This window comes from Medicago sativa, chromosome 4, assembly GCF_051527215.1.
Source record: "Medicago sativa cultivar Bolivia chromosome 4, Bolivia_mono, whole genome shotgun sequence".
NCBI lineage: Eukaryota > Viridiplantae > Streptophyta > Magnoliopsida > Fabales > Fabaceae > Medicago > Medicago sativa.
This window is the reverse complement of record NC_140752.1, coordinates 90,391,126-90,414,052: the sequence shown is the minus strand read 5'-3', so window position 1 is coordinate 90,414,052 and position 22,927 is coordinate 90,391,126. Positions and strand designations below refer to the sequence as shown.

The 22,927-nt window shown below is 33.5% G+C and overlaps 3 protein-coding genes and 1 long non-coding RNA gene across 7 annotated transcripts; all 4 read right to left on the bottom strand.

The window, feature by feature from the left end:
* Positions 1 to 209: 209 nt before the first annotated feature.
* Positions 210 to 3,827, bottom strand: LOC146933599 (uncharacterized). Its single transcript, XM_085705405.1, has 13 exons — positions 3,526 to 3,827; positions 3,310 to 3,421; positions 3,066 to 3,194; positions 2,602 to 2,706; positions 2,217 to 2,300; positions 2,021 to 2,136; positions 1,796 to 1,897; positions 1,490 to 1,603; positions 1,261 to 1,384; positions 1,026 to 1,079; positions 861 to 935; positions 731 to 766; positions 210 to 575 (listed from the first exon to the last, which is right to left on the bottom strand). Exons 1-13 carry the CDS (start codon positions 3,543 to 3,545, stop codon positions 459 to 461), a joined length of 1,188 nt encoding a protein of 395 aa, XP_085561531.1. The 5' UTR covers positions 3,546 to 3,827; the 3' UTR covers positions 210 to 458.
* A 996-nt stretch (positions 3,828 to 4,823) lies between these two features.
* On the bottom strand, positions 4,824 to 12,248 carry LOC146933598 (uncharacterized). 4 transcript variants are annotated; one of them, XM_085705401.1, is made up of 15 exons: positions 12,066 to 12,248; positions 9,593 to 9,734; positions 9,384 to 9,492; positions 9,126 to 9,266; positions 7,665 to 7,769; positions 7,211 to 7,294; positions 7,000 to 7,115; positions 6,751 to 6,852; positions 6,295 to 6,408; positions 6,147 to 6,203; positions 6,004 to 6,070; positions 5,827 to 5,880; positions 5,659 to 5,733; positions 5,523 to 5,558; positions 4,824 to 5,288 (listed from the first exon to the last, which is right to left on the bottom strand). In XM_085705401.1, the coding sequence occupies exons 2-15, from the start codon at positions 9,610 to 9,612 to the stop codon at positions 5,175 to 5,177; spliced, it is 1,194 nt and encodes a 397-aa protein (XP_085561527.1). In that variant the 5' UTR covers positions 9,613 to 9,734; positions 12,066 to 12,248; the 3' UTR covers positions 4,824 to 5,174. The 4 variants fall into 4 exon arrangements, with proteins under 4 accessions (XP_085561527.1, XP_085561529.1, XP_085561528.1 ...); XM_085705403.1 differs by having other exon boundaries at positions 9,467 to 9,492; XM_085705402.1 differs by having other exon boundaries at positions 9,593 to 9,693.
* Positions 12,249 to 15,760: 3,512 nt separating this feature from the next.
* CSK (chloroplast sensor kinase) lies at positions 15,761 to 20,898 on the bottom strand. Its single transcript, XM_085705400.1, has 9 exons — positions 20,460 to 20,898; positions 20,205 to 20,378; positions 18,987 to 19,307; positions 18,535 to 18,600; positions 18,385 to 18,453; positions 18,101 to 18,193; positions 17,436 to 17,659; positions 16,892 to 17,165; positions 15,761 to 16,259 (listed from the first exon to the last, which is right to left on the bottom strand). The coding sequence occupies exons 1-9, from the start codon at positions 20,808 to 20,810 to the stop codon at positions 16,026 to 16,028; spliced, it is 1,806 nt and encodes a 601-aa protein (XP_085561526.1). The 5' UTR covers positions 20,811 to 20,898; the 3' UTR covers positions 15,761 to 16,025.
* LOC146933597 (uncharacterized) lies at positions 16,578 to 16,863 on the bottom strand. The gene is made up of 2 exons (XR_015007509.1): positions 16,719 to 16,863; positions 16,578 to 16,678 (listed from the first exon to the last, which is right to left on the bottom strand). It is a non-coding gene; the product is annotated as an uncharacterized LOC146933597 (long non-coding RNA).
* Positions 20,899 to 22,927: the final 2,029 nt, after the last annotated feature.

The following is a 22,927-nucleotide window of genomic DNA, read 5'->3' as shown; positions in this document are numbered from 1 at the left end:
TTGTCATTAGTAAATTATTGTCATTCAAGTGATTGAAACATGAAATGAAACTTAAGTAGTTGAAGTAAGTTGGCAAAATGGTAAAATAAACTAGATTGTGACCCTTATGGGTCAACTCCTTAAAATGTTCAAAGATTAAGTGTGATTGAAGGAAAGATAGCTTATGATCCAAGGAATCTAATTTTGTCACCAATTATATGAAGTCTAAGTGGCCCAAAAATTTCACTGAATTTAAACATAGGGTAACGATTCATACAACAAAAAAAATTATGACTCAGCGCTTCAGTTTTCTGAAGGATTCTGCTGCTTTGCTCGGTTTTTGACCAGTTTTGGTAGGATGTATATTTATTCACTACGAATTACAATGTAATTAGTATGATTTTTCTTCACTTTGAATGTTCATATATATAATGCTCTATCTAGGAATCTAAGTTATCGTTGAATGTAATTTCCGTCCCTTAGTTATGAGCGAGCAAATCAGAAAAATCAATTCCCTTTGACTTGTAATACCCCCTTTCTGCATTTGTCAATCTACCTTGGAACATTCTCCATTCCATGCCACACCTCTCCTTAACCTGCAACCAATACCATGCAAATATACACATAAATAACAAAATCAAAGTTAATTTAAATCACATATAATATTGCTGTAAATAATTTTTACACTACTAATTAACTATAATCGTCAGATCATAAAAATAGTTTATGTTACGAAAGGTTCATAACATACCGCTCGCCATGCCGGCTTTCCAGTCTGTGCTTCTCCCTATCAAGCACAAAGGAAAACATTTGAGTAGTTAAGATAATTAACATCAAACATATGTAACATGATTAGTCTAAGACAAAATTAAAAAATTTACCTGATCCCCTAGTGATGGAATACCTTGGTGAACAATCCATTGAGCATCAACAACTCCAATTTTCTCATGGGCAGGCTATATAATATATGACATATAGTATTAGTTTAAATTTTCAAAGCATATAACAATTACAATATAATAAGAGAAACAAGATTCATTAATTACCTCAACACATTTTCTAAAAGCAAAATCAAGACCCCATCCATGAACAAATTCATTCTGCGAAAACCATTATTGTGTTACAGTCATAATTTATTGGAAGCCATCATAAACAGCTAATGGATGATAATATTTTTAAGGACAGTGTAAAGATATTTTACACTGTCAATCAATCATATCCATTGCATTATTAAAACATTTGACTTTAGTCATAATTCCTTTTAAAGAGTAAGCATGGAACCTGAATCATGTGCCACACACAACGCCATGCATCTCGCGAAAAAACAGGAGCCATAATCTCGACAAATGCTGCACAAGGAGGAAGAAGAGGGTATTTACACTTCCCTGGTTTCTCTTGTGCATGTCTAATAGAAATACCAAACAAATAAACAGTCAAACACACATAAACTCATTCTTTCACAATCATAACACACAACACAAGAAAATTGTGACTTATCATTAGTTCTTACTTGTGCACTTCACTGTCATTTCTTCTCTTTGTCATATTCCAAATCAACCCTTTTTGAGGTTCTAAAGCTGGCTGTGAAATCTCCAAGCCATGCTTCTTCACCAGTTTTATGTATCTGCAGTTGGAATTAGACAACATACATATGAAACTTCCTTAAATTCGAAGAAAATATAGTTTTCGTCGACCTTTTAACAACATTGTTCTTTTTCAAATTTAAAAACCTTCAACATGGATATTGAAACCGCAAATTAAAAGAAAAACTATGCAATAAAAAATAATAAAATATATATACAATACTAATACTCACTCTTCTGCGTTAAAATTCTCAACCCCAAGGTCTTCATCCCACATGAAAATATACTCATATGATGCAACAATGTCTGGATGCAGAAACCTCTTGGCATACCACCTAAGAGAATAAATAGATTAATAACAGAAAACTGAGTTTGGTAAATAATACTAGTACTAATGGAAAATGTCGCAATGAAAAATTGTAATCCAAATTCAAATAGAAAACAGAGGATTTATTTACCACTTGGTTTGTTTGTGAACACTCACATGGATAGCTTTTTTTGACCACTCAAACTCATCCCATTCGGTTGTTCGGCCATCGTAATGAAATAGAAGGATTGTGAAGTCCTTTGAAAACTGTTAAAGTATCATAGTAATTATTTAGTTAAAGGAAACATACACAAGCCTATGCAAAGATAGAGAGTGAGAAAGAGGACCTTTTTCACAGCTGCATCAATATTCTTTTTCTGCTGATACCCAACAGTGAAGGTCACAAGGTACTTTGGCTTAGAGGTAAAATCCTACAAGTAGCAACTTAATAAAATTCTCTATACATAAAAAAGTCTAGTAGCTAGATGGAAAATGCACATATGCAGTAAGTTGAGGGCATGTTTGAATTGGCTTATTGGAGCTTATCGACGGACTAAACACTTTTAAGCTTCTTTCAGCTTATTTTTATAAGTTCTCTGTGATAGCATATGAAAACAATGTACAGCTTATAGTTATATCAAAACAGTTTGACTTTATTTAGCATTTGTTAAAGAAACAACTTACACATAAACACTTTTATAATAAGCTCTTAATTAAGTTGTTTATACTGACCTCATTGGGAAGACCCCACAATCTGCGCAAGAAGAAGTCTGATTGAGCATTAACAATCCCAGGAGGTAATCTTTCTGCACCTCTAGGATTTGTTGGAACCCAAATCTGCAATCAATCACCAAAATAAGTGGCAATTTTCTGATTATCAAGCATACTTGTACAATTCATATTTTCAAATATTACATAAGATGAAAATCCCAGTTCAAGTCATTTTAAAAATAATTGATTAATATAGACACAAGTGTTCAATTATTATACTAAGCTCCAAAATGGGATAAAACAAGGTTTTGAGGCCTCTAAGACTGCATCAACTGCATTTGTCTATAATTTTTTGCAATACTAATCTTTAGTTCAATAAATGTGGTACATGAATCTTAATTTGATGAGTTTATGGACCTCATTGCAATTATATAATTCTATAAAACATTTCTTTTCCTTTAAGAATGATATTGTAAGATGCAAACCTTAGATGGATTATTCATTAACTGGTCTTGTGATGAGATGCTATCATCATTCTTCATGAAAGACCATGTATCCCTACCGCGAATGCATGACAAATCAATGGAAGGAAGCAAGCTAGATGGCAGATTCAACTAAAAAAATAAATAAATAAATTAGCAAGGTCAGAGTTGCATTCTAAAATCAAATAAGATCAAAATATGAATAAAAATTCACTGAGGCATGAAATAACATCAATTTCAGCAGCACCTTTGTTGTTGAGAATGTTGGGAGTGATAATCCTATAAATAAGCCAAGAAATCCTCCAAAGAAAAATATCACAACAAGCCTCATACTTTCATTTGTTTTTCTCTTACTATAACTGCAACCATAAAGAAGCAAATATTTACTTAAAGGAATTGATATAGCATATGCAAAAATTCTTAGGATCAAACAGAATAATAAAAAATAGTTATTATCTCAAACCTGTGAGTAACTCCCCTCATTATGTCCAATTTTTTTTTATTGTATCCTCCATATAAGAAAACCAAGATGTTTGTAAAATGAACAGAAGACCTCCTTAAAGTGCAAAGAAGATAGAACTAAATTAATAAATAATTGAAACTAGAAAATGATTCAAAAGAACAAGAAGAAATATTAAAGCATGGTAGAAAGAAGAGGTTATAAGTGTAACACAAGGAAAGGAAAGGAGTAGCTAGCACAAGGAACTTGATTAAGAAAGCAACCAATGTTGAAACAATGGAAGTATGACTAAGAAAAATACACGTGATTTCCCCCTAACAATTCCGCAAGTTACTTATATGGCCCTTTTGATAAAATAAAATACGCAACCGCGTGGTATCCACTATTAAATAAATATGTGCCACTTTCTTTGTGATACAAGAAATACAGTAAGAGCATTGAAACTGAAACAAAAATAGTCCTATCAACGTTCATTATGTTATGGGGTTCTTTTTATCTATGATAAGTGCAAGCAATCGTATTCATGTAAATTGATCTTCTGAAAAACTACGTTAACATTTTAGAAAAATAATTAATTCTTTTTATATTTCAAGATTTTTATTACTTGATTTTTTCACATGATGTCATAGTTCAATGTTAAGAGTTTAAGCTTAAAACTTTAAGTTACAAAGCTTAAATCTCTCGATTGTAAAAGGGTCATCATTAATACACTTTAATTAATAAAATCCCACTATATTGTTTTTTTTAAAAAGAATTTGTTCAATGCGCACAAAAAATTCAATGTTTTTCAGACTTTCCACAGCAGCCTGATATAAGAAGACTCCCAAGTGATACGAAGACACCGTGAGACCTTGAGCAACATTGAAGCAAACAGGTTACTCAGGAGAAATAATATTTTGACAACCACTTTTTGACAACTTTTAAACAACTTTCTCTCTTATACTCACATGATGTTGTTATCCTCTCTCTTCCTTTTTCTCTCTCCATTGTTTTTGACCAATAAGAAGCGAGAAAAACAAGGTTGTCAACAAAGTTGTCGTCAAATGGATGTCAAAATACCATTACTCGGTTACTCAGAACCCCGTTGACTTCTCTCAAAGAACCTGGTTGACTTCCATAGCAATATTTATTTTAATAAAAATAAATATTGCATAAATATATATATGATCGTAACATAATTTATTCAATTTTTTTGTCAAATGAGTGTTAGTTAAGTTACATATCAGTGAATTGATGAATAACGTTAAAAATCGTCCAAAAGATTGTCTAGTGACCATAACAGCCAACCATTCGACACCAAATTTTGGATCCTTTGAACTTGTGATTTTTTAAATGGTTTGGCCAAGTTGGTAATGCTCCATATACCGTTCCAAATCAACTACATACAGTAAAGGGATTCTTAATAGTCGCATCCAATTTGGGTAATTACCAGGCATTGTCGCATAGATCCTAAAAGAACAATACAATCAAATACACATTGACCTACATTTAATTCTACTTTCAGCTCTGAAATTCTACATGGTGTTATTTTGTCCTTAGCTACTATATGACCCAAAAAACAATCCTCTGTGAATGGAGTGTATGAAAACATATTTTTCGTGTGTAAATGGAAGGCAATGTGGTGATGGTTGTGTACAAGTCGTCACTGTCCCCTAAGGATTAGTTGAATTAAACAAATCAATTCCCACGGCTTTGTAATATGCATTTTCTGCAAGCGCCATTCGACTCTGGAACATTGTCCACTCCTTTCTACACCTCTCCCTTACCTGGCAATCAACAGCGTTTAAACCATCAGCATATATATATTTGTACAATCAAAATATTTACATAAAACAACAACTTCATCCATTATGACACAACTTCTTGATTAATTAAGACAATTATAAAGTTAGAAAAGAAGCAAGCAAGCAAAATATCAGATGGAGGGAATATATATTCTTGATTAATAAACCAAAGAGACTAGGATGTCAAGCCGAACTATATGAAAATGCGTAACATACCCCTTGCCATGGCGCTGTCCCAGATTTTGATTCTCCCTACCAAAGCACGAAAAAACAAATAAGAATCTTGGTTCTGCAATGAGTACAAATTATAGAGACCGACCAACAAGAATAATAATCATGGAAAACAAATTACCTGATTCCCTAGCGAGGGAATACTTTGATGAATAATCCATTGAGTATCAACAACTCCTATCTTCTCATAGGCCGGCTACACGACAGAGGGAAGTTGCTTGAGTTAATGTTCAAGAACATATAATTTAATAAAAACTAGATAAATTAAAGTAATGAGGAATCAACTCACCTCAACACATTTTCTAAGAGCAAAGTCGAGACCCCATCCATGGACCAAGTCGTTCTGAAGCACCCACAACGTCAAAACCATAAAAAATTATAAGACAACATTGAGTGTTTAAACAAGCATTAAACATCTAAACAATGTACTAGTATATTAAAAAAGAAAAAAGGGTAGACCTCAAACCTGAATCATATGCCACACGCAGCGCCATGCTTCACGTGAAAACACTGGAGCCATAATCTCAACAAACCTGCATGCATAGCACAATTATTATATACAGCATGGTATGTGTAGATAATATAATGACAGTGTCAACTGAGACTTACGCTGCACAAGGAGGCAGATGAGGGTCACTGCACCATCCTGGTTTCTCCTCTGTTTCTCTAATAGAAATAAAGAAGGAAACAATTAACACACAATCATTTACCAACAAGCACCAGAAGAAAGTGGGGATTGAATTTTCATCATTCTTACTTGTGGACCTCGCGATCACCTCTTCTCTTTGTCATTTGCCATGTCAGCCCATTATTAGGTTCCAGACCAGGCTGTGAAATCTCCAACCCATGCTTTCTCACCAGTCTTAGGTATCTGCACTTGAAATTAGGAGTACATCAAACCTTTGTGAGAAAAAGCAGAAGAAAAAAAATCCTTAGGCATATAACTACTCATTGATTTCATTTTGATTCTCAGTCATTATAATAATTCTTAACACCATCATCTAATTACATATTACCAAATAATTTAACAACTTTGACCTTTTTTTTTGAAGGATAAACAAATTTGACCATGGCAGCAATTAAATTAAAAAAAAAATTAAAATTGTTAAGCAAAAAATTAACATATAATTGGTTGATAGTGTAAAAAAAACTTGCACAGTAACATCAAAACTAAATTCTGCATGTGCTGTATTGTATCATATCAAATACTCACTCCTCTGCATTAAAATGCTCAACACCCAGATCTTCATCCCATATAAAAATATAGTCGTAAGGTGCCACAATGTCAGGATGCAGAAACCGCTTAGCATACCACCTAAGAGGGAAAACAATCAACTTCTTAATATCATGTCATAATTGAAAAATTGAAATAGCAAAATATTTTTTAAGTTAGGCAAACAATTTTGGTGGTCACAACGAGAAAATTGTAATCCATATTCATGTTCAAGCAATGGATTCATACCATTTTGTCTGTTTGCGAACACTCACGTGAATAGCCTGCTTCGACCATTCAAACTCATCCCATTCAGTTGTTCGGCCATCATAATGAAACAGAAGTATCGTGAAATCCCCTGAAAACTGTTCAAAATAACAGATATAGTTAAAGATATGTACACAAGCCAACACAATGAGAGAGAGAGAGAGAGAGAGAGAGAGAGAGAGAGAGAGATGACCTTTTTCACAGCTGCATCAATATTACGTTTCTGTTCATAACCGACAGTGAAGGTCACAAGGTACCTCGGCTTTGAGGTTAAATCCTGTGAGTAGTAACTTAATCAACTTACTACAATAAAAATACATTTGAGACCTCTCCAATCCAAGAGTTTCAAAATTGACCTAATACCAGAAACATAAACTCAAGCTAGAACAGAAGAGCACATATTGTAGGGAACACAAGTTTTCCACAGTCTCTTCCAACTTGATTCAATCTTGGATTTATGGTGTCATATCAAGTATCAAGTATATTTAACAAAAGGACACAGAATATGCTTCAAAAACGGAAGACTCCCCTTTAACAAGTTTTAGTAGCTGTGGAAACAAGGCCTTAATATGTACTTAACTGCATTTTTTTCTATACAATACGCTTCATATGTTTTATAAGCATGTAAGCCATTTTAGGATAGATACCTCGCTGGGCTCACCCCACAATCTACGCAAATAAAAGTCCGACTCGGCTTCAATTATCGCAGGAGGTAATCTTTCTGCACCTCTTGGATTTGATGGAACCCAAATCTGCAGATAAAAATGAAAATATGCAGCAATCATTATTTGGTCATTAACAAACCATTTTCCCAGTTTTATAAAATACAGAATCATACTCAAAAGTTTATAGGATGTCCAATAGTGCTTACAAAAAAGAACTGGGACAGAAGAGAATGTTTTAGTGGGTTTGAAGCATGATAAGCCCATAATTTGGAGAGTCTATGAGCATAAGAAAAAGAAAGGGAAAAGGGGAGAGAATGGGGATGCTTCCTAGCTGACAGTCAGTTAGAATTTGGGGAAGATAGGAAAAGAGAGAAGAATGAACAAACATGACATACGAATTCGGTTAGTACCCTAGATGTGAGGCAGAGAGAAAGAGTATTTCTTCTCCGAGGAGAATGGCTCAGGTTATCTATTGTAGGGAGCTTAGTCTCTTGATTTTCAATTGATATTTCAAATAATCTGCATTTCAGTTACCTATATTCTTATTTTTCTTCTCTGCTCAATCAAAAACCATCCCCAAAAAGAAGCAAAAGGTCTTCTGATTCTCAATAAGCTTATTTGCTTGATCTCATTTTGCTTTTCTACTTTTGGAACATCTCCACGACAGTATATTCTTACTTACATAAAAATAACCATTTTATCAATTAATAAATAAAGTCACTTCTGTTCATAAGTCATTCTACTTTATGCATTGAACTTCTCTAGTTTGTTGATGCTGAGATAGTGTGTCCTTGTAGGCGCATGTGCATGTGTGAGAAATTTCACGCACATATGTAGCAGCAGCAGGCAAGGTTGATAGGAGTAGTACGCGTGTGTGCGCACATGACAGAGATAAATTACTAGGTTGTGGAAAGCCTACCATGTTTACTCTTGTGAACATTAACTCTTTCGAAATAATTTATAAAACACACACACACACACACACACACAGAGAGAGAGAGAGAGAGAGAGAGAGAGAGAGAGAGAGAGAGAGAGAGAGAGAGAGAGAGAGAGAGAGAGAGAGAGATCTGTGTCATCAAAGTAATAACAGAAACAAATAACTCCAGCGCCTCATTTGCCCTGAGAAGTTCAATTTTCGCTCTACTTAATCTAAAGAGCCTAACTGCTACCAGCCTATAACCATTTAAAGCTAATTCTTCAAATCTTAAGGATTAATAATTGCAAATTAACTAATATTGACAAAAATAACTTCATTCTTCTTGCCCACCTACCTATTCTTCCCTCTGTACCCTCCTTTGTTCAATAAGTGCATGGATAATTAGTCTTTCTCAACTATATAATAATTCAATTAAACTTTGCCCTTCTCAATGAAAGAACGCGTTAACTTTGTTGAACCCAGTAACCTTTCATGCGTTCACAGTGCTGACTGGATCAAAAACGTACCTTCAACGTGTCATTTAATAACTGATATTTTGATGAGCCGCTGCTATTATTCTTCATAAAAGACCGACCATTGCCACTTTCATATTCATCTTCAAGGGAAGACACATCAATCGAGGGACGCAGGCGGGATGAGATATTCAACTGCAAATTGGTAAGCACTGTTAGAGTTCCATTTATAAGTCCAACAACATTAAAGAATCATTAAGTTCACTCAAATGCATAAGGTGTGTCTAAAAAGAAGATGTTCCAAGTCTGCACCTTTGTAGTTAATGATGGATATGATATCCCTATTAAGAAGCCAAAAACTATTCCAACAAAAGTTGTCAGAACAAGCCTCATACCTTCATTTGGTTTTCTATTGGTAGAACTGCAGTAAACAAGATACAAATTTCATTTAAACATAGTTTCCAATGTTACATAAAAAATCTTGAAAAGACAAACAACGAAAAGTTAGCTGTAAATATTACCTGCGAGTATTGGTCCCCATTATGTCCAAACTTTTCTGATTGTATGATCATAAAACTATATTGAGAGCTATTCTTCACTATGTGCAAGCGGGACGTATCCTCTGTAGAAGAGCAAAAGATGCTTGTTAAAAGAAAACAAGTCCTGTTGAAAATACAAAGAACTGAACATGTTAAAATGGAACCAGAAAATGGTTTAAACAACAAAAGGAGAAATGTCACCATAGTATGAAAAAAAAAATATTGGATTTGGGAATACAGTACTCCCCAAATATATTAATTAGAACATAATACTCTTGAGTCTTGACATATTAGAACTATTAGTAGTAGCCCCCTTGGGTCAGGCTTCTACTACCTGTACTGTACTCCATACTTAATTAGCTAATTTTGGAAAGATCCTGCATCCTTCAACATAGTGCCTATCTCAAGGGGTCACTGCTTTGAGATTCCATATCTCTATTTACTTCATAACTTCGTGCATAGGGAGAGTGTTCTGTAGATAATCTTCCAGGTTGTCAGTTGTCGCTTATTGTTTGGATTGATTTTAACAATGTAGTTCAATTTCAACTATTTCTATGATCACTCAAAACCATTATGCTACTGCTAACTTAGTAACTACAGAGTTTTGGGATAAATTCCCATTAGTAACTACAGAGCTTTGGGATAAATTCCCAGTAATTGGCTATGTCCAACCTCAAGATGACATTAACTTCGTAAACTAGTCTTGTGGAAACAATATTTACTGCCAGATTCCATCACATTGGGTGAAGATGTGTTCAGTAAGTAAGTTTTGCATTGAATTTTTATTTATATGGATGTTTGGCCCTCAATAGAATGATCTTTTGCCAGGATACATCTGCTTTCTAACAGTGCCACTTCATCTGGCCTGTCTAATATACTGAACAGTTTTTCAGGTGGTAAACCATCCTATTCATCTTGTTTTGTTGATTCTCCAGAAGTTATTCAGTGTTTAGGATGTCTCATTTCCTCTGTATTCCTACTAATGTCTCTTCAGCACTACATACTTTTTGGATTTTCTTAGCCATGCCATGCAGCACTTTGAACTGCTCTTTAGGATAACTAGCCTAGTCACTTTCATGTATTATTTCCATCTATTATTCAGCATTTGAGATGTCTCATTTGCTCTGTTTTCATTCCAGCATCTACTCAGCACTATTCTAAGATGTCTCATTTGCTCTGTTTTCATTCCAGCATCTATTCAGCACTATTCTTAGAATATTAGAGCTATTAGTGATTTAAGGTGCATATATTAGCAATCCTATTGAGCTGGCTGCATGTTAATTGTTCTTCAATAGTATTTGACCTACACTGGTAGTATAAATATGTGTTGGTGGTTTACATCTAAATAAGCTTAATGCTACCTCCTTTTTCCGTCTAAGAGCATGTTTAGATAAGTAATGTGTTCCTTTCACCAGGTAGCAGAACTGACTCTTAAACTAGTAGCTTTTGGAGTCACCATGATTTCACCCAATTTCAACGCGTGCTAAGTCTAACCCCAGAATTGAACACACTGCATGTTTGGAGGCACGCTGGGGGATGTGGAAACTGATTTTCCCCAGAAAAACATGATTTGGGTAGGTTTGACTAATTTGTATCAGAATTGATTTTCCTCCAAACCTCGTTTTGACTAGAAGTCATAAAAAGTAGTTTTTGGGCTGAAAATTGTACATCAAATTTTGCATCAAACATGTTTTTGAAGTAAAAGTATCCAAACATAAATCACTTCACTTCAAACTTGATTTTAATCAAATCAATTTTACAAAATTAAGTTTGACAAACGCTCACTCAAGTATACACTTAGTATCTGTTTGGTTTGGCGTTCGGAGGCTCAAACGCACATCCAATTTTGGTTTTGTCGTGATTTCCTAGAAGCTACAAAACGAAGCTTCTACGTAGACACGGAAAACTGCCATGGTTTCGGGCTAAGGCACATCCAGTCAACGCAAAACCAAACATACACTTAGTGCATTTTTTACTCACTTTTATGAGAGACATGTGATTCTAGACACATAAAAATGATTTTGACATGTTTCAATCTTCTCGAAATTGACTATTTGGAAACTTCTATTTTAACGGTGTCCTGCATGTTGATGTTATTGATAAAGCTACAACAATTACAAGCTTAAAGACACGAATTCGGTAGTTTGTCAACACAAATTCAACTGGTTTTTAATTAAATTACAAAATCAATTTTGTTAAACAATTGTCAAGTGTCACACAAATTTCAAACACAAGTTTCAAAAAAAAAAAAAAAAAGTTTAACAAATTACATATTTTAAAATGATGATATATATAAGCAAGAAAAACATGTGCATTTCCCATAATCGCCGCAAGTAACTCGTGTGCAACTTAATAACAATATTAGTAAACATCACACACCGATTCAAATATTACAAACTAAAAAAAAAAAGCACTTCTGAAAAGTGATTATTGATGAAGTGATAGTGAATCATACCTGAAAAAGCCCTAATAACACGCCGCAAGATCTGGCAAAAACGCAACACTTCGGTGGTTAATGAAAATGAAATCTGATGATAGTGGTAACAGTGTTGATGATGATCGAGTTTTACGAAAAGTAGAACAAACGTGAAAAACGACGAATAAGCGATTATGATGCGGAATCTTCTCTTTTTGGTTTGGGTTTAGAAACAATGCCAAAAACGGTTATATACTAAATTTTGGAGCAACGTTGTTCTTGTGTTGTTCTACTTGTGAAATAGGGAAAAGAAAATAAAATGAGAATGCAGGTAGAAAATTTTAAATTTGAATTAAAAAATGGAATTAAGTTTTGTTATAAGGTCTTTTTCCTAAAAAATGTGATGAGATAATTGTAAATGAAGGAATTTAGGTAGAATTATATAGATGCAGTGAAAGAATTTAGGTGACTTTTCAATTTAATTTCCAATCAGTGTCTCACGGACGGCTACCCTTATTCCAGTAAGATTTTTGTTTTTTGAAAACTTAGTGGAGTGAATTTAGATTTTTCTTTTTTAAGAAATGGGGATATGCATTGTCATCTCTGAAGCCCCGATACTTCAAAATAGATGACGTATCGTATCTCCTGCGTATCATGCACCGATACCTGTCTGATACTTTCCGATACGTATCAGGAGAGAATCCTAAGATTAAATTTTATTTTTAAAAAAAATATTTATCCGATATTTTCCGATACGTATCAGGAGAGTATCCGATAATTATCCTGCACCGATATCTGCCCTGATATTTCGCAATTAATGTTAACTAAAATAACTTAACTCTTGAGTGATGTGTTCTTTTTTGGATCGATATAGTATAACACTAACAATGTTCTTTTTGGATATAGTATAACACAGATGGTGCTCTTTTTGGGTTATATTGTGTATGTAATTTACTAATTATCACTCTCTTAATCGTCAATATTATTTATATTTATGTTGATGTGCTACGAGCTTATGACTGATTTCTTTTGTTTGTTAATATATTTGCATATTAAAAAATGGTTATAATTATATTGTACATTTAATTATATAATTTTTTTATTAACGTATCCCAGCCGTATCGTATCTTGATTTTTAAAAAATTTCTGTATCGGCGTATCAGTGCAGTATCGTATCCGTATCGTATCTCGTATCCGGGCTTCACTGATTGTCATTTAAATTAGTTTTATTCCTCTCAAAAAAAAAAATTAAATTACTTTTAGATGGACAACCAATAAAAACCAAGTACTTTACAGTATTTTTAAAAAAAATGGTATCAAGTTTAAGGACCAGTCCTCGTGAGTTTGACTCAGTTGGTAGGGACAATGCATAATATATGCAAAGGTCGTGGATTCAAACCCCAGACACCACCAAAAAAAAGTTTAAGGACCGACCGACTAATGTGGATGATCAATCTCTAAAATCTAAACAAAGTTCTTTATAGATTCATCCACATAAATTTTAAATCTGATACCTTTAAAAGTAGCACAATTCAAAGTTATAAGTCTACACCATCATACCCGTCCGTATGAGTTTACGAAATAGACTTATGTGATAATAATATGAATAATTTTTTTTTTGTAAAGTTGTTAAGCTTAATGTGAATAAATATTATTGATTGTCGATGTATAAAAAAAATTCTTAAAAAAAAAAAATCATCGACAATGCACCTTTATTAAACGATTCTTGTCTTTCTAAAAATTTGAATGAGGTTCAACAACAAAGACTTTTTAATGTATCACTTATTTTTATTACAATTATTCCCTCGGTGACAAATTATAAACAAATCTTGTCACATTATATATATCAAGAATTACTTACACATAAATAGAAGGCAAGCGGGTAACAAGCTGAGCTGTTAGGTTTTTTTGGATGGCAAAACCAATCCTCGTAAACACAACATTTATCTAGGAGACACGACATTGCTATGCATGTTGATAGGTGCTAGGAAACTGAAAGTGTCAAAAGCAAATAGTATAAAAACATGTTGATTGTCAAAACACGTTTTTTCATGTCTGGCCATTTTGCTTGACACGGCTTTTAGGGTTGTCTGTCATACCGTAAAAGTCTTAACCCTTAATCCAACAAGTGGTGAAACCCCAGTCAAATTCACACATACATGTTTTCCTCCTACCCACCCATACACCATAACATCCGCAGACCGAAATGTCGATCTTCTATCTAGTGGATCAGTCAAAAAGTTCACAAACGTCTGCTGCTTTACTGATACTCGCGCTCGCCTGAATATTGTAACAAAATATAAGCAAAAATTGATTCTTAAGTTAACATTGAAATTTTTAAGAAATTTTATTACAATTTTATAGATATTAATCCTTACTGATAATAAATCATATGTTACGTCGTTTAAAACATATCACATCATTTAAGAGATAAAAACTACAACTATGCCTACAAAAAACTAAACTTATTTAGTTAATTACCTATTGTATGTATTTTACACAGCGATCTTTTATGAAGTAGATTCCGTTAAATGGTTTTACAATGTCCATTCTGATAATATTTTCTACGACTACTTTTAATGTGGAAGAGTGGGCAAGGCGTTGTATATTACTATGTAATTTTAATGTAGAAGAGTAGGCAAGGCGTTGGATATTGGAATAGATCTTGTAGATGAGGCTGGATAGGTGAAGGTAATAGATATTACTTGGTATGGCATAAAGCATCATAATTCAATAAAAAGAAGAAAAGGTGGCAGGCAGCTTAGATTTGTTGATATGGTTGGCAACCTACTTGGAACCTTAGAAATAACATTGTACTTGCAGGTGTTGTTTGTTGCAGAAAGTAATGTCTTGGTGGAGCGCATAAATTAAAATTTGTGCTGTGGAATGGTTTAGTATTAAAAAGCACACACTAATTACATTCTGTATAATGAGTTCGAGTACCCCTCTATATTACATTCTGTATAATGAGTTTGAGTACCCCTCTATTTTTATAATTCATAATAATTTGCATATACAAAAAAGATGTTGTCACAAAACAACCACATGCATCCAATCATATATGAGAGAACATGACACATTAAAGGCTCTCATGAAGTTCGTTATTTTAGTCTTTAAAGTATATAAACATATGCTAATTTCTGCGAAGACTACTTATTTAATTGAATATATTGTGTATCAAATTATATAAAAAGTGATAGTTTATAGAATAAATTGATAGTTTATTTCAAAAACAACAATGTATATAAATAAAGAAATTCAATAAGAAAATTAGTAAATACTTAGTAACTATCTTCTTGACATTGCAAACAAGTTTATCATAAAACAAAAGACACCACATAAATGGTTTAAAAATTGCCTTTTTCACTTTAATTTTTGGAAAGGTCTTACACAGTTACACCCACACCGTGATGACATTATTAACACCACCAAGGCAACGGCTTCAACAAAACCATCTTCAATGAGCAATAGCCGATAACTTGCTGGTAACTATCACAGGAAACAATCGATTGAATCGGACTTTCAACGAGTTGTATACTATTTTTCTCTCTTCTTAGACATTGTCAAAATTTATTGATATTTGTGAAGAGAGAATACAAATTTCACATGATAAGGTCGCTTGAAATTTTGACATGAGATGATTCATCCCACTCTAATCACTTCTGATACTGAAAACAAGTTTCTTTAGATTGGATGGGGACACAAACGATTTTTAGATGTTGAGGCTTTGGGCATACTCTCTTAAACCACACGCCTTTCTATATGATGTAATACATTGTTTACATGATATTATCCACATAACCATAAAATAGACTATGCAACAAATGAAACTTTACAAACTAATATACAGACTGGATACATATCTTTTGTAATGATAAAGAATGAACTAGTAATATTTACCATACAATCTTATTCTAGACGGTTTCTCAACTCTCAGGTGCTGTGAGGCGGAACTGTTTGTGAATGTGTTGATTTATCTTTCGTACCTTCAAACTCGTTCTATATATCAGATTTAACAACTGCCATTGGAAGCCAAAGTTCTACACGAGTTCCCCCAGCTCCAAGTGGAGCATCTTTCGTCCGGGGTGATATAATGCGCACGACACAGCCATAACTCTCCAGTATCTCCCGGGCAATAGTCAGCCCAGCAATAAAGTTCCACGTCATATTGTCTTCAACCATATCTTCAGCCAAGAGTTCTTGTCCGTATGGTGTGAGTGAATGCATCTGCGTCTGCAGACAAACTCATAAGCAGCAATTAATTTCCATTTTCACAAATCCCTTGCAACAAAGTACTCAATTAAAGAATTGTTTATCCCTTGCAACAAAGTACTCAATCAAAGAATTGTTTAGGTAAAGGGTTTCCTAGGTTTAAAAGATATCATACTAAGCTCAAATCTTTGTGCAGCAAGGAAATGTTTGGAAGGAGATATTATTAGGGTGATTTTATGGATACCCCACATCTTCATAGACTTACCCGAGATACTACTGCGAAGCATGCAAAGTTGCATACAGTACGTGGGGAAGAGCTACAGTTTTCTCAAATTAATATATCCAAAAAATAAGCACTAATTTCCTCAAAAAATGGCATCAGTTGTATATACTGTCTATACAGCCCATGGAATTACAACAACAACAACCAACAACCAAGCCTTATCCCACTTTTCTCAAAAAAAAAAAAAAAAATCAAGCCTTATCCCACTAAGTGGGGTACCCAGCCCATGGAATTAAACGTTCCAAATTTCCCCACAGGTCATGAGAATGTTTTTAATTTGCTTTATAATTTACATGCATGAAACAATCTCTAGTTTGTTAAAAAGGAAAGTGCATAAGCAGGGGAGATAACGAAAGTGAACTGAAGTTACCATATAGTGCATATCAGGTCCATCATCATCAATAAGTACGAGGGTGCCACCAGCTGGTGCAGAAGTAGACACAATTGTAACCTTTCCTCCAACATGTGTTCGGAGTAAAGCACCTTCAATAAGGTTGCTGAAAGCCTGGCGCAGAGCAGGTTCTTCTACAGCAGCTAGCAAAGGTGATGAGAACTGACTATGTTCTATTACACGTTTTTGATTCTGAGCAAGAGGTTTGATTGTATCAACCAAGTCTGCCAATACTTCAGAAACATTGCATGGTCTTCCTGACATCAACAAAAAAGCATAAGAAATACAGAAATCATCTGAATGTTTATACTTTAAAGAAAAGAGAAAAAGATATCTAAAACTAAACCTCAAAAAGAAAATACCCTAAAGGTAATAATATTGTTTTATATTATTGATGCAACATTGGAGTTTATAAGACGGCAGAATTCACAGAATGGAACATAATTATATACACATTGAAGGTGGTATTAAATCATGACATCATCGAAAGAGATATTTTCATTAATCAACCAATCAAACCTACCTGATTCCATGTCGTAGTGGAGCGAGAGCTAAAGGTGGAAGGGGCATCTCTATATCCTGGGCAGCAGCACTAAGAGAAAGTGGCTCACCAGATTTATGCATTTTATTAACAGAGCCATCCCTTGGAGAACTATCTAACAATTGAGATTTTACTGACTCAGAAAATATGTGATTAGAACCATTCATTTTCTTGATTGATTTTTCATTGTAGCGCAGAATATTAGCCTGCATATTGGACAAAAACTCTACATCAGACGCACTGGTTTCTATAACCATGTACCTGCATTATTTTCTTATTTCAAAAATGCTTAACAAATACTTTCACAGTACAAAAATGGTCAGTAGAAACTTTGAGTTGGATGATAGTAAAGTTTAGGGACCTTTTAGTTGATTTTAATAGTTTATAGAGACCAAATTGGTGAGATGGTGATAGTTTAGGGACTAAATTGAATGTTTATTCTCAACAATTTTCTTGTAGATCAAGGAAAATCCAATCAAGGAAATGAATAAGATATCTAATAGCAGAGCACATAATGTTCTACAAGTACATAGAGGAAGAGACAAGAGCATGAAGATAAAAAATTTCCAAAGGCACATTAATTGATTATTGGTATATAAGATTATGCGCACGCCCCACATATGTGTGATAATAGTTGCAAGAAGTACCTTTGTCAAATATACAGCATCCTGGAGTTGTTGGAGAACATCACTCAGACGATCACTTAGCGCCAAGATATCCTCAACAATGTCATATGAAATCTGCAAAAGTAACTATTTTAAGACGTTGCTGATATCCAATTACACAACGAATGAATAACTTCGCCACCACTCGTTATAGAACTGACATAGTAAAGTTTAACCAGGTTAGAAAGAGTGACTTATGGCAGATATGGCAACGAATTAGTTTTTACTGTTATAGTAAAACTCGTCTGTTTAGAGAATATACTAACCTCGCTTTTCTTTGTTTGTGTGGACAGGATTTTACCCAAGGTTTGAATGCTTGAAAGTGGACCACGGATCTGGTTTGTGTTTGAAGGAAGCAAAATTAGAACATGCTAAGGCTAAGAATAAAGAGGTTAACAAAATACAATAACTCGTACTTGCTCAACCAGATTATTCATCCTGACATTATTTTGCCATGTTGATTGCTGAAGTAACATTGCTTTCTGCAAACGGAGAAGAGACACCGATGAGCCAGAAATTTAGGTCCATACCAAGTATCAAAAACTAACCTTATAACTGTCATGAAATCGTACAACAAACGGCTATAGAGAAATCAATTTAAGGAACATGCATTGCATGCTAAAATTAAACAATCAATCTAATTCATAGAAGTGGTGGATTCAATGATTTAAACTTGAATGAAATAACTTTAAAAGCACAAATTCGGAAAGGAAAAAAAAAAAAAAAAGGAAAGGTTAAGAAATGCAAATTTGAAAGCCACTCCAACAAAATCCAAGAAGTGTGACAAGCATATCTTTCTAGTATTTCATATTCAAAGAGTGATGAACCCTTGTTATTATATAAACAAAGCCAGATGAAGTATATAAACCTGATCCATAACATATGCCATAGCCAGAGACTGTGAAATGTCAACAGCATTTGATCTTTGATCGGCAGTGAAGTTGCACATACCAACCGGCTCATCCTTGATCCGAAGAGTCTGAATTTCCCATGACTTCTTATCCAAATCCAAAAAAGGAGGAAGTGAATAATCTTCCTCCCCAGATACATGATTATTCAACCCATCACTTTGACCCTTCACACAAGTTTCGAGCTCCACCAATGGAAGCTCAGCAACCAAGAAGCCAACAACAAAGGGATGTTTAACCATGGGAAGAACTACAGCTTTACATTCAGGTACAACCTTAACCTACAATTAACGGTCAGGCTCATATTAAGATCCCTACTTACCAACAACAATAAGAGTAAATAAGTATCACACTCTATCCTACACAGCCCCTAAAGTATACGAAAATAGAAAGCAGTCTTAAATATTTTATAAGTAGTTCCTAAATTATACGAAAATTTAACCTGTTAACATTGCTGTTATTATAAATTGACAGATTCTATGGACTACTGTGAAAAAATTTCATATACCAGAGGGACTACTCCCTCCATTCCTACTCTTTAGTAGTTTAACTATTTTAAATTTATCTCGAAAAACGGGTTGTTTTAGAAACCCAAGATATAATTGATCCTTTTCTTCCACCTATACTACAAGATATTGGGAATAGGTTACATACATAAACATGGAAATTTGTAACACAATTAATGATTAGAATAAGGTTATTTTGGTACAATACACATCAATCAAATATTTTCTTAATCTATCTGTAAAAACCTTAAGCTACTAACGTTTGGAAATAGAGGGAATACTTAACTTCATTTGCAAGTTAAAGCATAAGCACTTATCATGATAAGTACTTATGTATAAGCTATTACTATAACAAAAGATAAAGTAAAGTTAAACTGTTTTCGTATAAGCTTTGCAATAAACTCTTTTCTTTGATAACTTATGAAAATAAGCTGAAAACAACTTATAAACATGTTACAAGTTGTTTTCAATTTCATACGTTCTTTCAATCAGTGTCACGACTCACGAGTGCTTATGCTAATATAAAAGCTCAAATAAGTCAATCGAAACATGAACTGTATACATGCTCTATTCATTATTTTCATATATTTTAACGATCAATACTTGAGGACTAAATTGATAGTTTATTCACTGAGACACCTTAACATAACAGAATCAGAATGAGCAACACACCTGCAGTTCGGAAAGTGCGGTCTCGGCAGATCGCAATCCGGAGGGAACATTAAAATGACTGACGAGAATGACAATGCCTTCTTCGTCTGACTCAGCATCTCCTCCAGGGTACACTGCAACCCTCCGCAGCTCCAGTTGATCCATCACATAACTACCTGCAGGTCTAACGTACACCTGCACAACACAACAAAAACGACACCGTTCAGCAATTTATCAATTAAAACCCTAGTTTATTGAATGATGCGAACTACGAACCGATAAGAACGATTCGGGAACGATTCTTCGAAAGAGATGAAGTTGTTGGAGGCAGAGTCGATGGAAATCGGGACTAGGAAGAACGAGTCCGTTTCTGCGATGTTTTTCGAGTCGCTGAGTGAACTCGACGGGGGAGGTGGAGACTTTACGAATGGCGGAGGCGAGTGCGCGGGTGGAGGAGAGGGTGAGGGTGGTGGAATTGTTCCGGTGATCGTCATCGGAATCGGAGTTAGGGTTAGCGTTGATGGTTTGAAGGAAACAAGAAGGGTTGCGGCATCGTTGAGATTTGAAGGTAAGTGGGAGAGTGTTGATTGAAGAGAGTAGAAGCATTTGGTTGCAGCATTCGTTCATACAATAAACTAGTAACTGAGTTAGTTACGTTAACGAGCGAAGGAAAGGAAAAGAAAAATAACCACAGAAATAATGACAAACTTATCTTATCCATCTAATTTCATGTTGACGCATTTATAATGTTGAGCATTTTATTTTATGCGATTTTTTTATTTTTTTAGCTTGAGAGGGTAATGCAAACTTTCCTATCATTGGGATGGAGGGTGATATAAAAAAAAATTGTCATTAAAAAACAATTTCATTAACAAAAGTCTAATAATAAATCAAATGTTAAGACCTTAGAAATGAATGTAATATTTAGATTTATTTTTTAACCCAAAAAAATATATATATGTTAGATGAGTGTTACTTTTTCTTCTAGAGGAGTGTTACTTTTTCAAAAATAAATGCATCATATTAGATAAGTGGATTTTTTTTTTATCCGAAAAAAATAAATGTTATGTGCGTTTTTTTATTGACATATTTTTAAATAGACATATCTAATCACAACCAAACAAAACAAATACACATCTTCTATCCCCTCTCTCTGTCTCCCTCCTTTTCCTCTTCTACCAAACACACGGTTAAGGTATTGAATAAATTTTTTATTTTTTATATAGTTTGTCCCTCAATTTATCCAAGCTCATATACAGGTTGTTCGAGAACTATGAAAAATTGCAACTATAGTTCCTTCGTTGTTCATCAAAGAGTCTAAAACATGTGGCTCCTACATGTTTTAATCTCTCTCCCCTATTTCTCGCCACAACCAATCAAGATAAACACTCATAGTCTAAATATGTGCCAACTTATGTGTGAAATAACAATAAGTACATATAAAATAAATCCATATAACATGATTATTTAAAATAACGGTATTATTTTTTAACTTATTTTTGTGTAGGTCATAAGACTATGTTTACAAGAGAAGCTGGTGCAATTATGCTGCAGGTCTACAACAACATTGATTTGCAATACACTTGCCACCTCTAAAATAATGACTCTCTTTACAATCATTATCACACTTGTCATTATCTGGACATAGATCTTGGCCAATGCAATTAGGAAAAGGATTTTCGTCAATTGCTCCTCCTACAATTAACAGAATATTGTTAGCACATGTGTGCACGTTGAAGTTTTGAATTCATAAGATCATTTAAAATCTGACAAGCTTAACAAATAAATATGAATATATTATGTCCAAAATTCTCTTTAAGATAGAAAATTCGAAAAGATTGTCTAATGTTCGTATTTCACATGTTTTAAGAAACCGTAATCTCGAACTCAAAATAGAGTTTTCATTTCAAACTCCTCTTTAGAAATACGATCACATTATAAACTTTAAATGTTATTATAACAAAAAAAATACAAAAAGAATATTGAGTTATGTAACTAGTAAATCTACCTGGAGTCAAAACATATGCAACGCATAGCAATGCAATGAAGAAAAACACTCGGTTAATAACACTAGCCATCTTCTCTTTTCTATTCAATGTGAAAAATCAACACCTATTAGAGTCAATTTATAGAGATTACTACGGATTACTACGTTAAATGAAAATAATGAACCAAGAATAAAATCTCTTATTAGTTTTTGTTTTAAGGAAAAAATCTCTTATTAGTTAGTTTCCTTTTTTTAAAATGCTTTTTTAATAGAATCCTTTTTTTTCTTCAAAAATAGAATCCTTTTTTAAAATGTTGACTATAATGCATTGAACCGGTAAAAAAAAAATTTGACCTAGCGCATAATATATTAATATACATCATAATTTTATATTAGGAATTCTTTTTGAAGGAATATTTTAAATTTAGAATGTCCTATCTTACCTGTATATTAATGTTAAGTTTTGTATATAAAAAAATGCTTTAAAAAAGAAATTGTTCAGGATGGACTTCAGCCCAATTTCATTTTTTTAAAATATTTTTTTGACAGAATCCTTTTTTTAAAATGTTGACTATAATGCATTGAAACAGTAAAAGAAAAATTGAACTAACACATAATGTATTAATATACATCCTAATTTTATAGTAGGAATTATCTTTTAGAAAATATTTTAAATTTAGAATATATTATCCTTCATGTATATTAATGTTAAGTTCAGTATATAAAAAAATGTTTTAAAAAAGAAATTTTTTAGGAT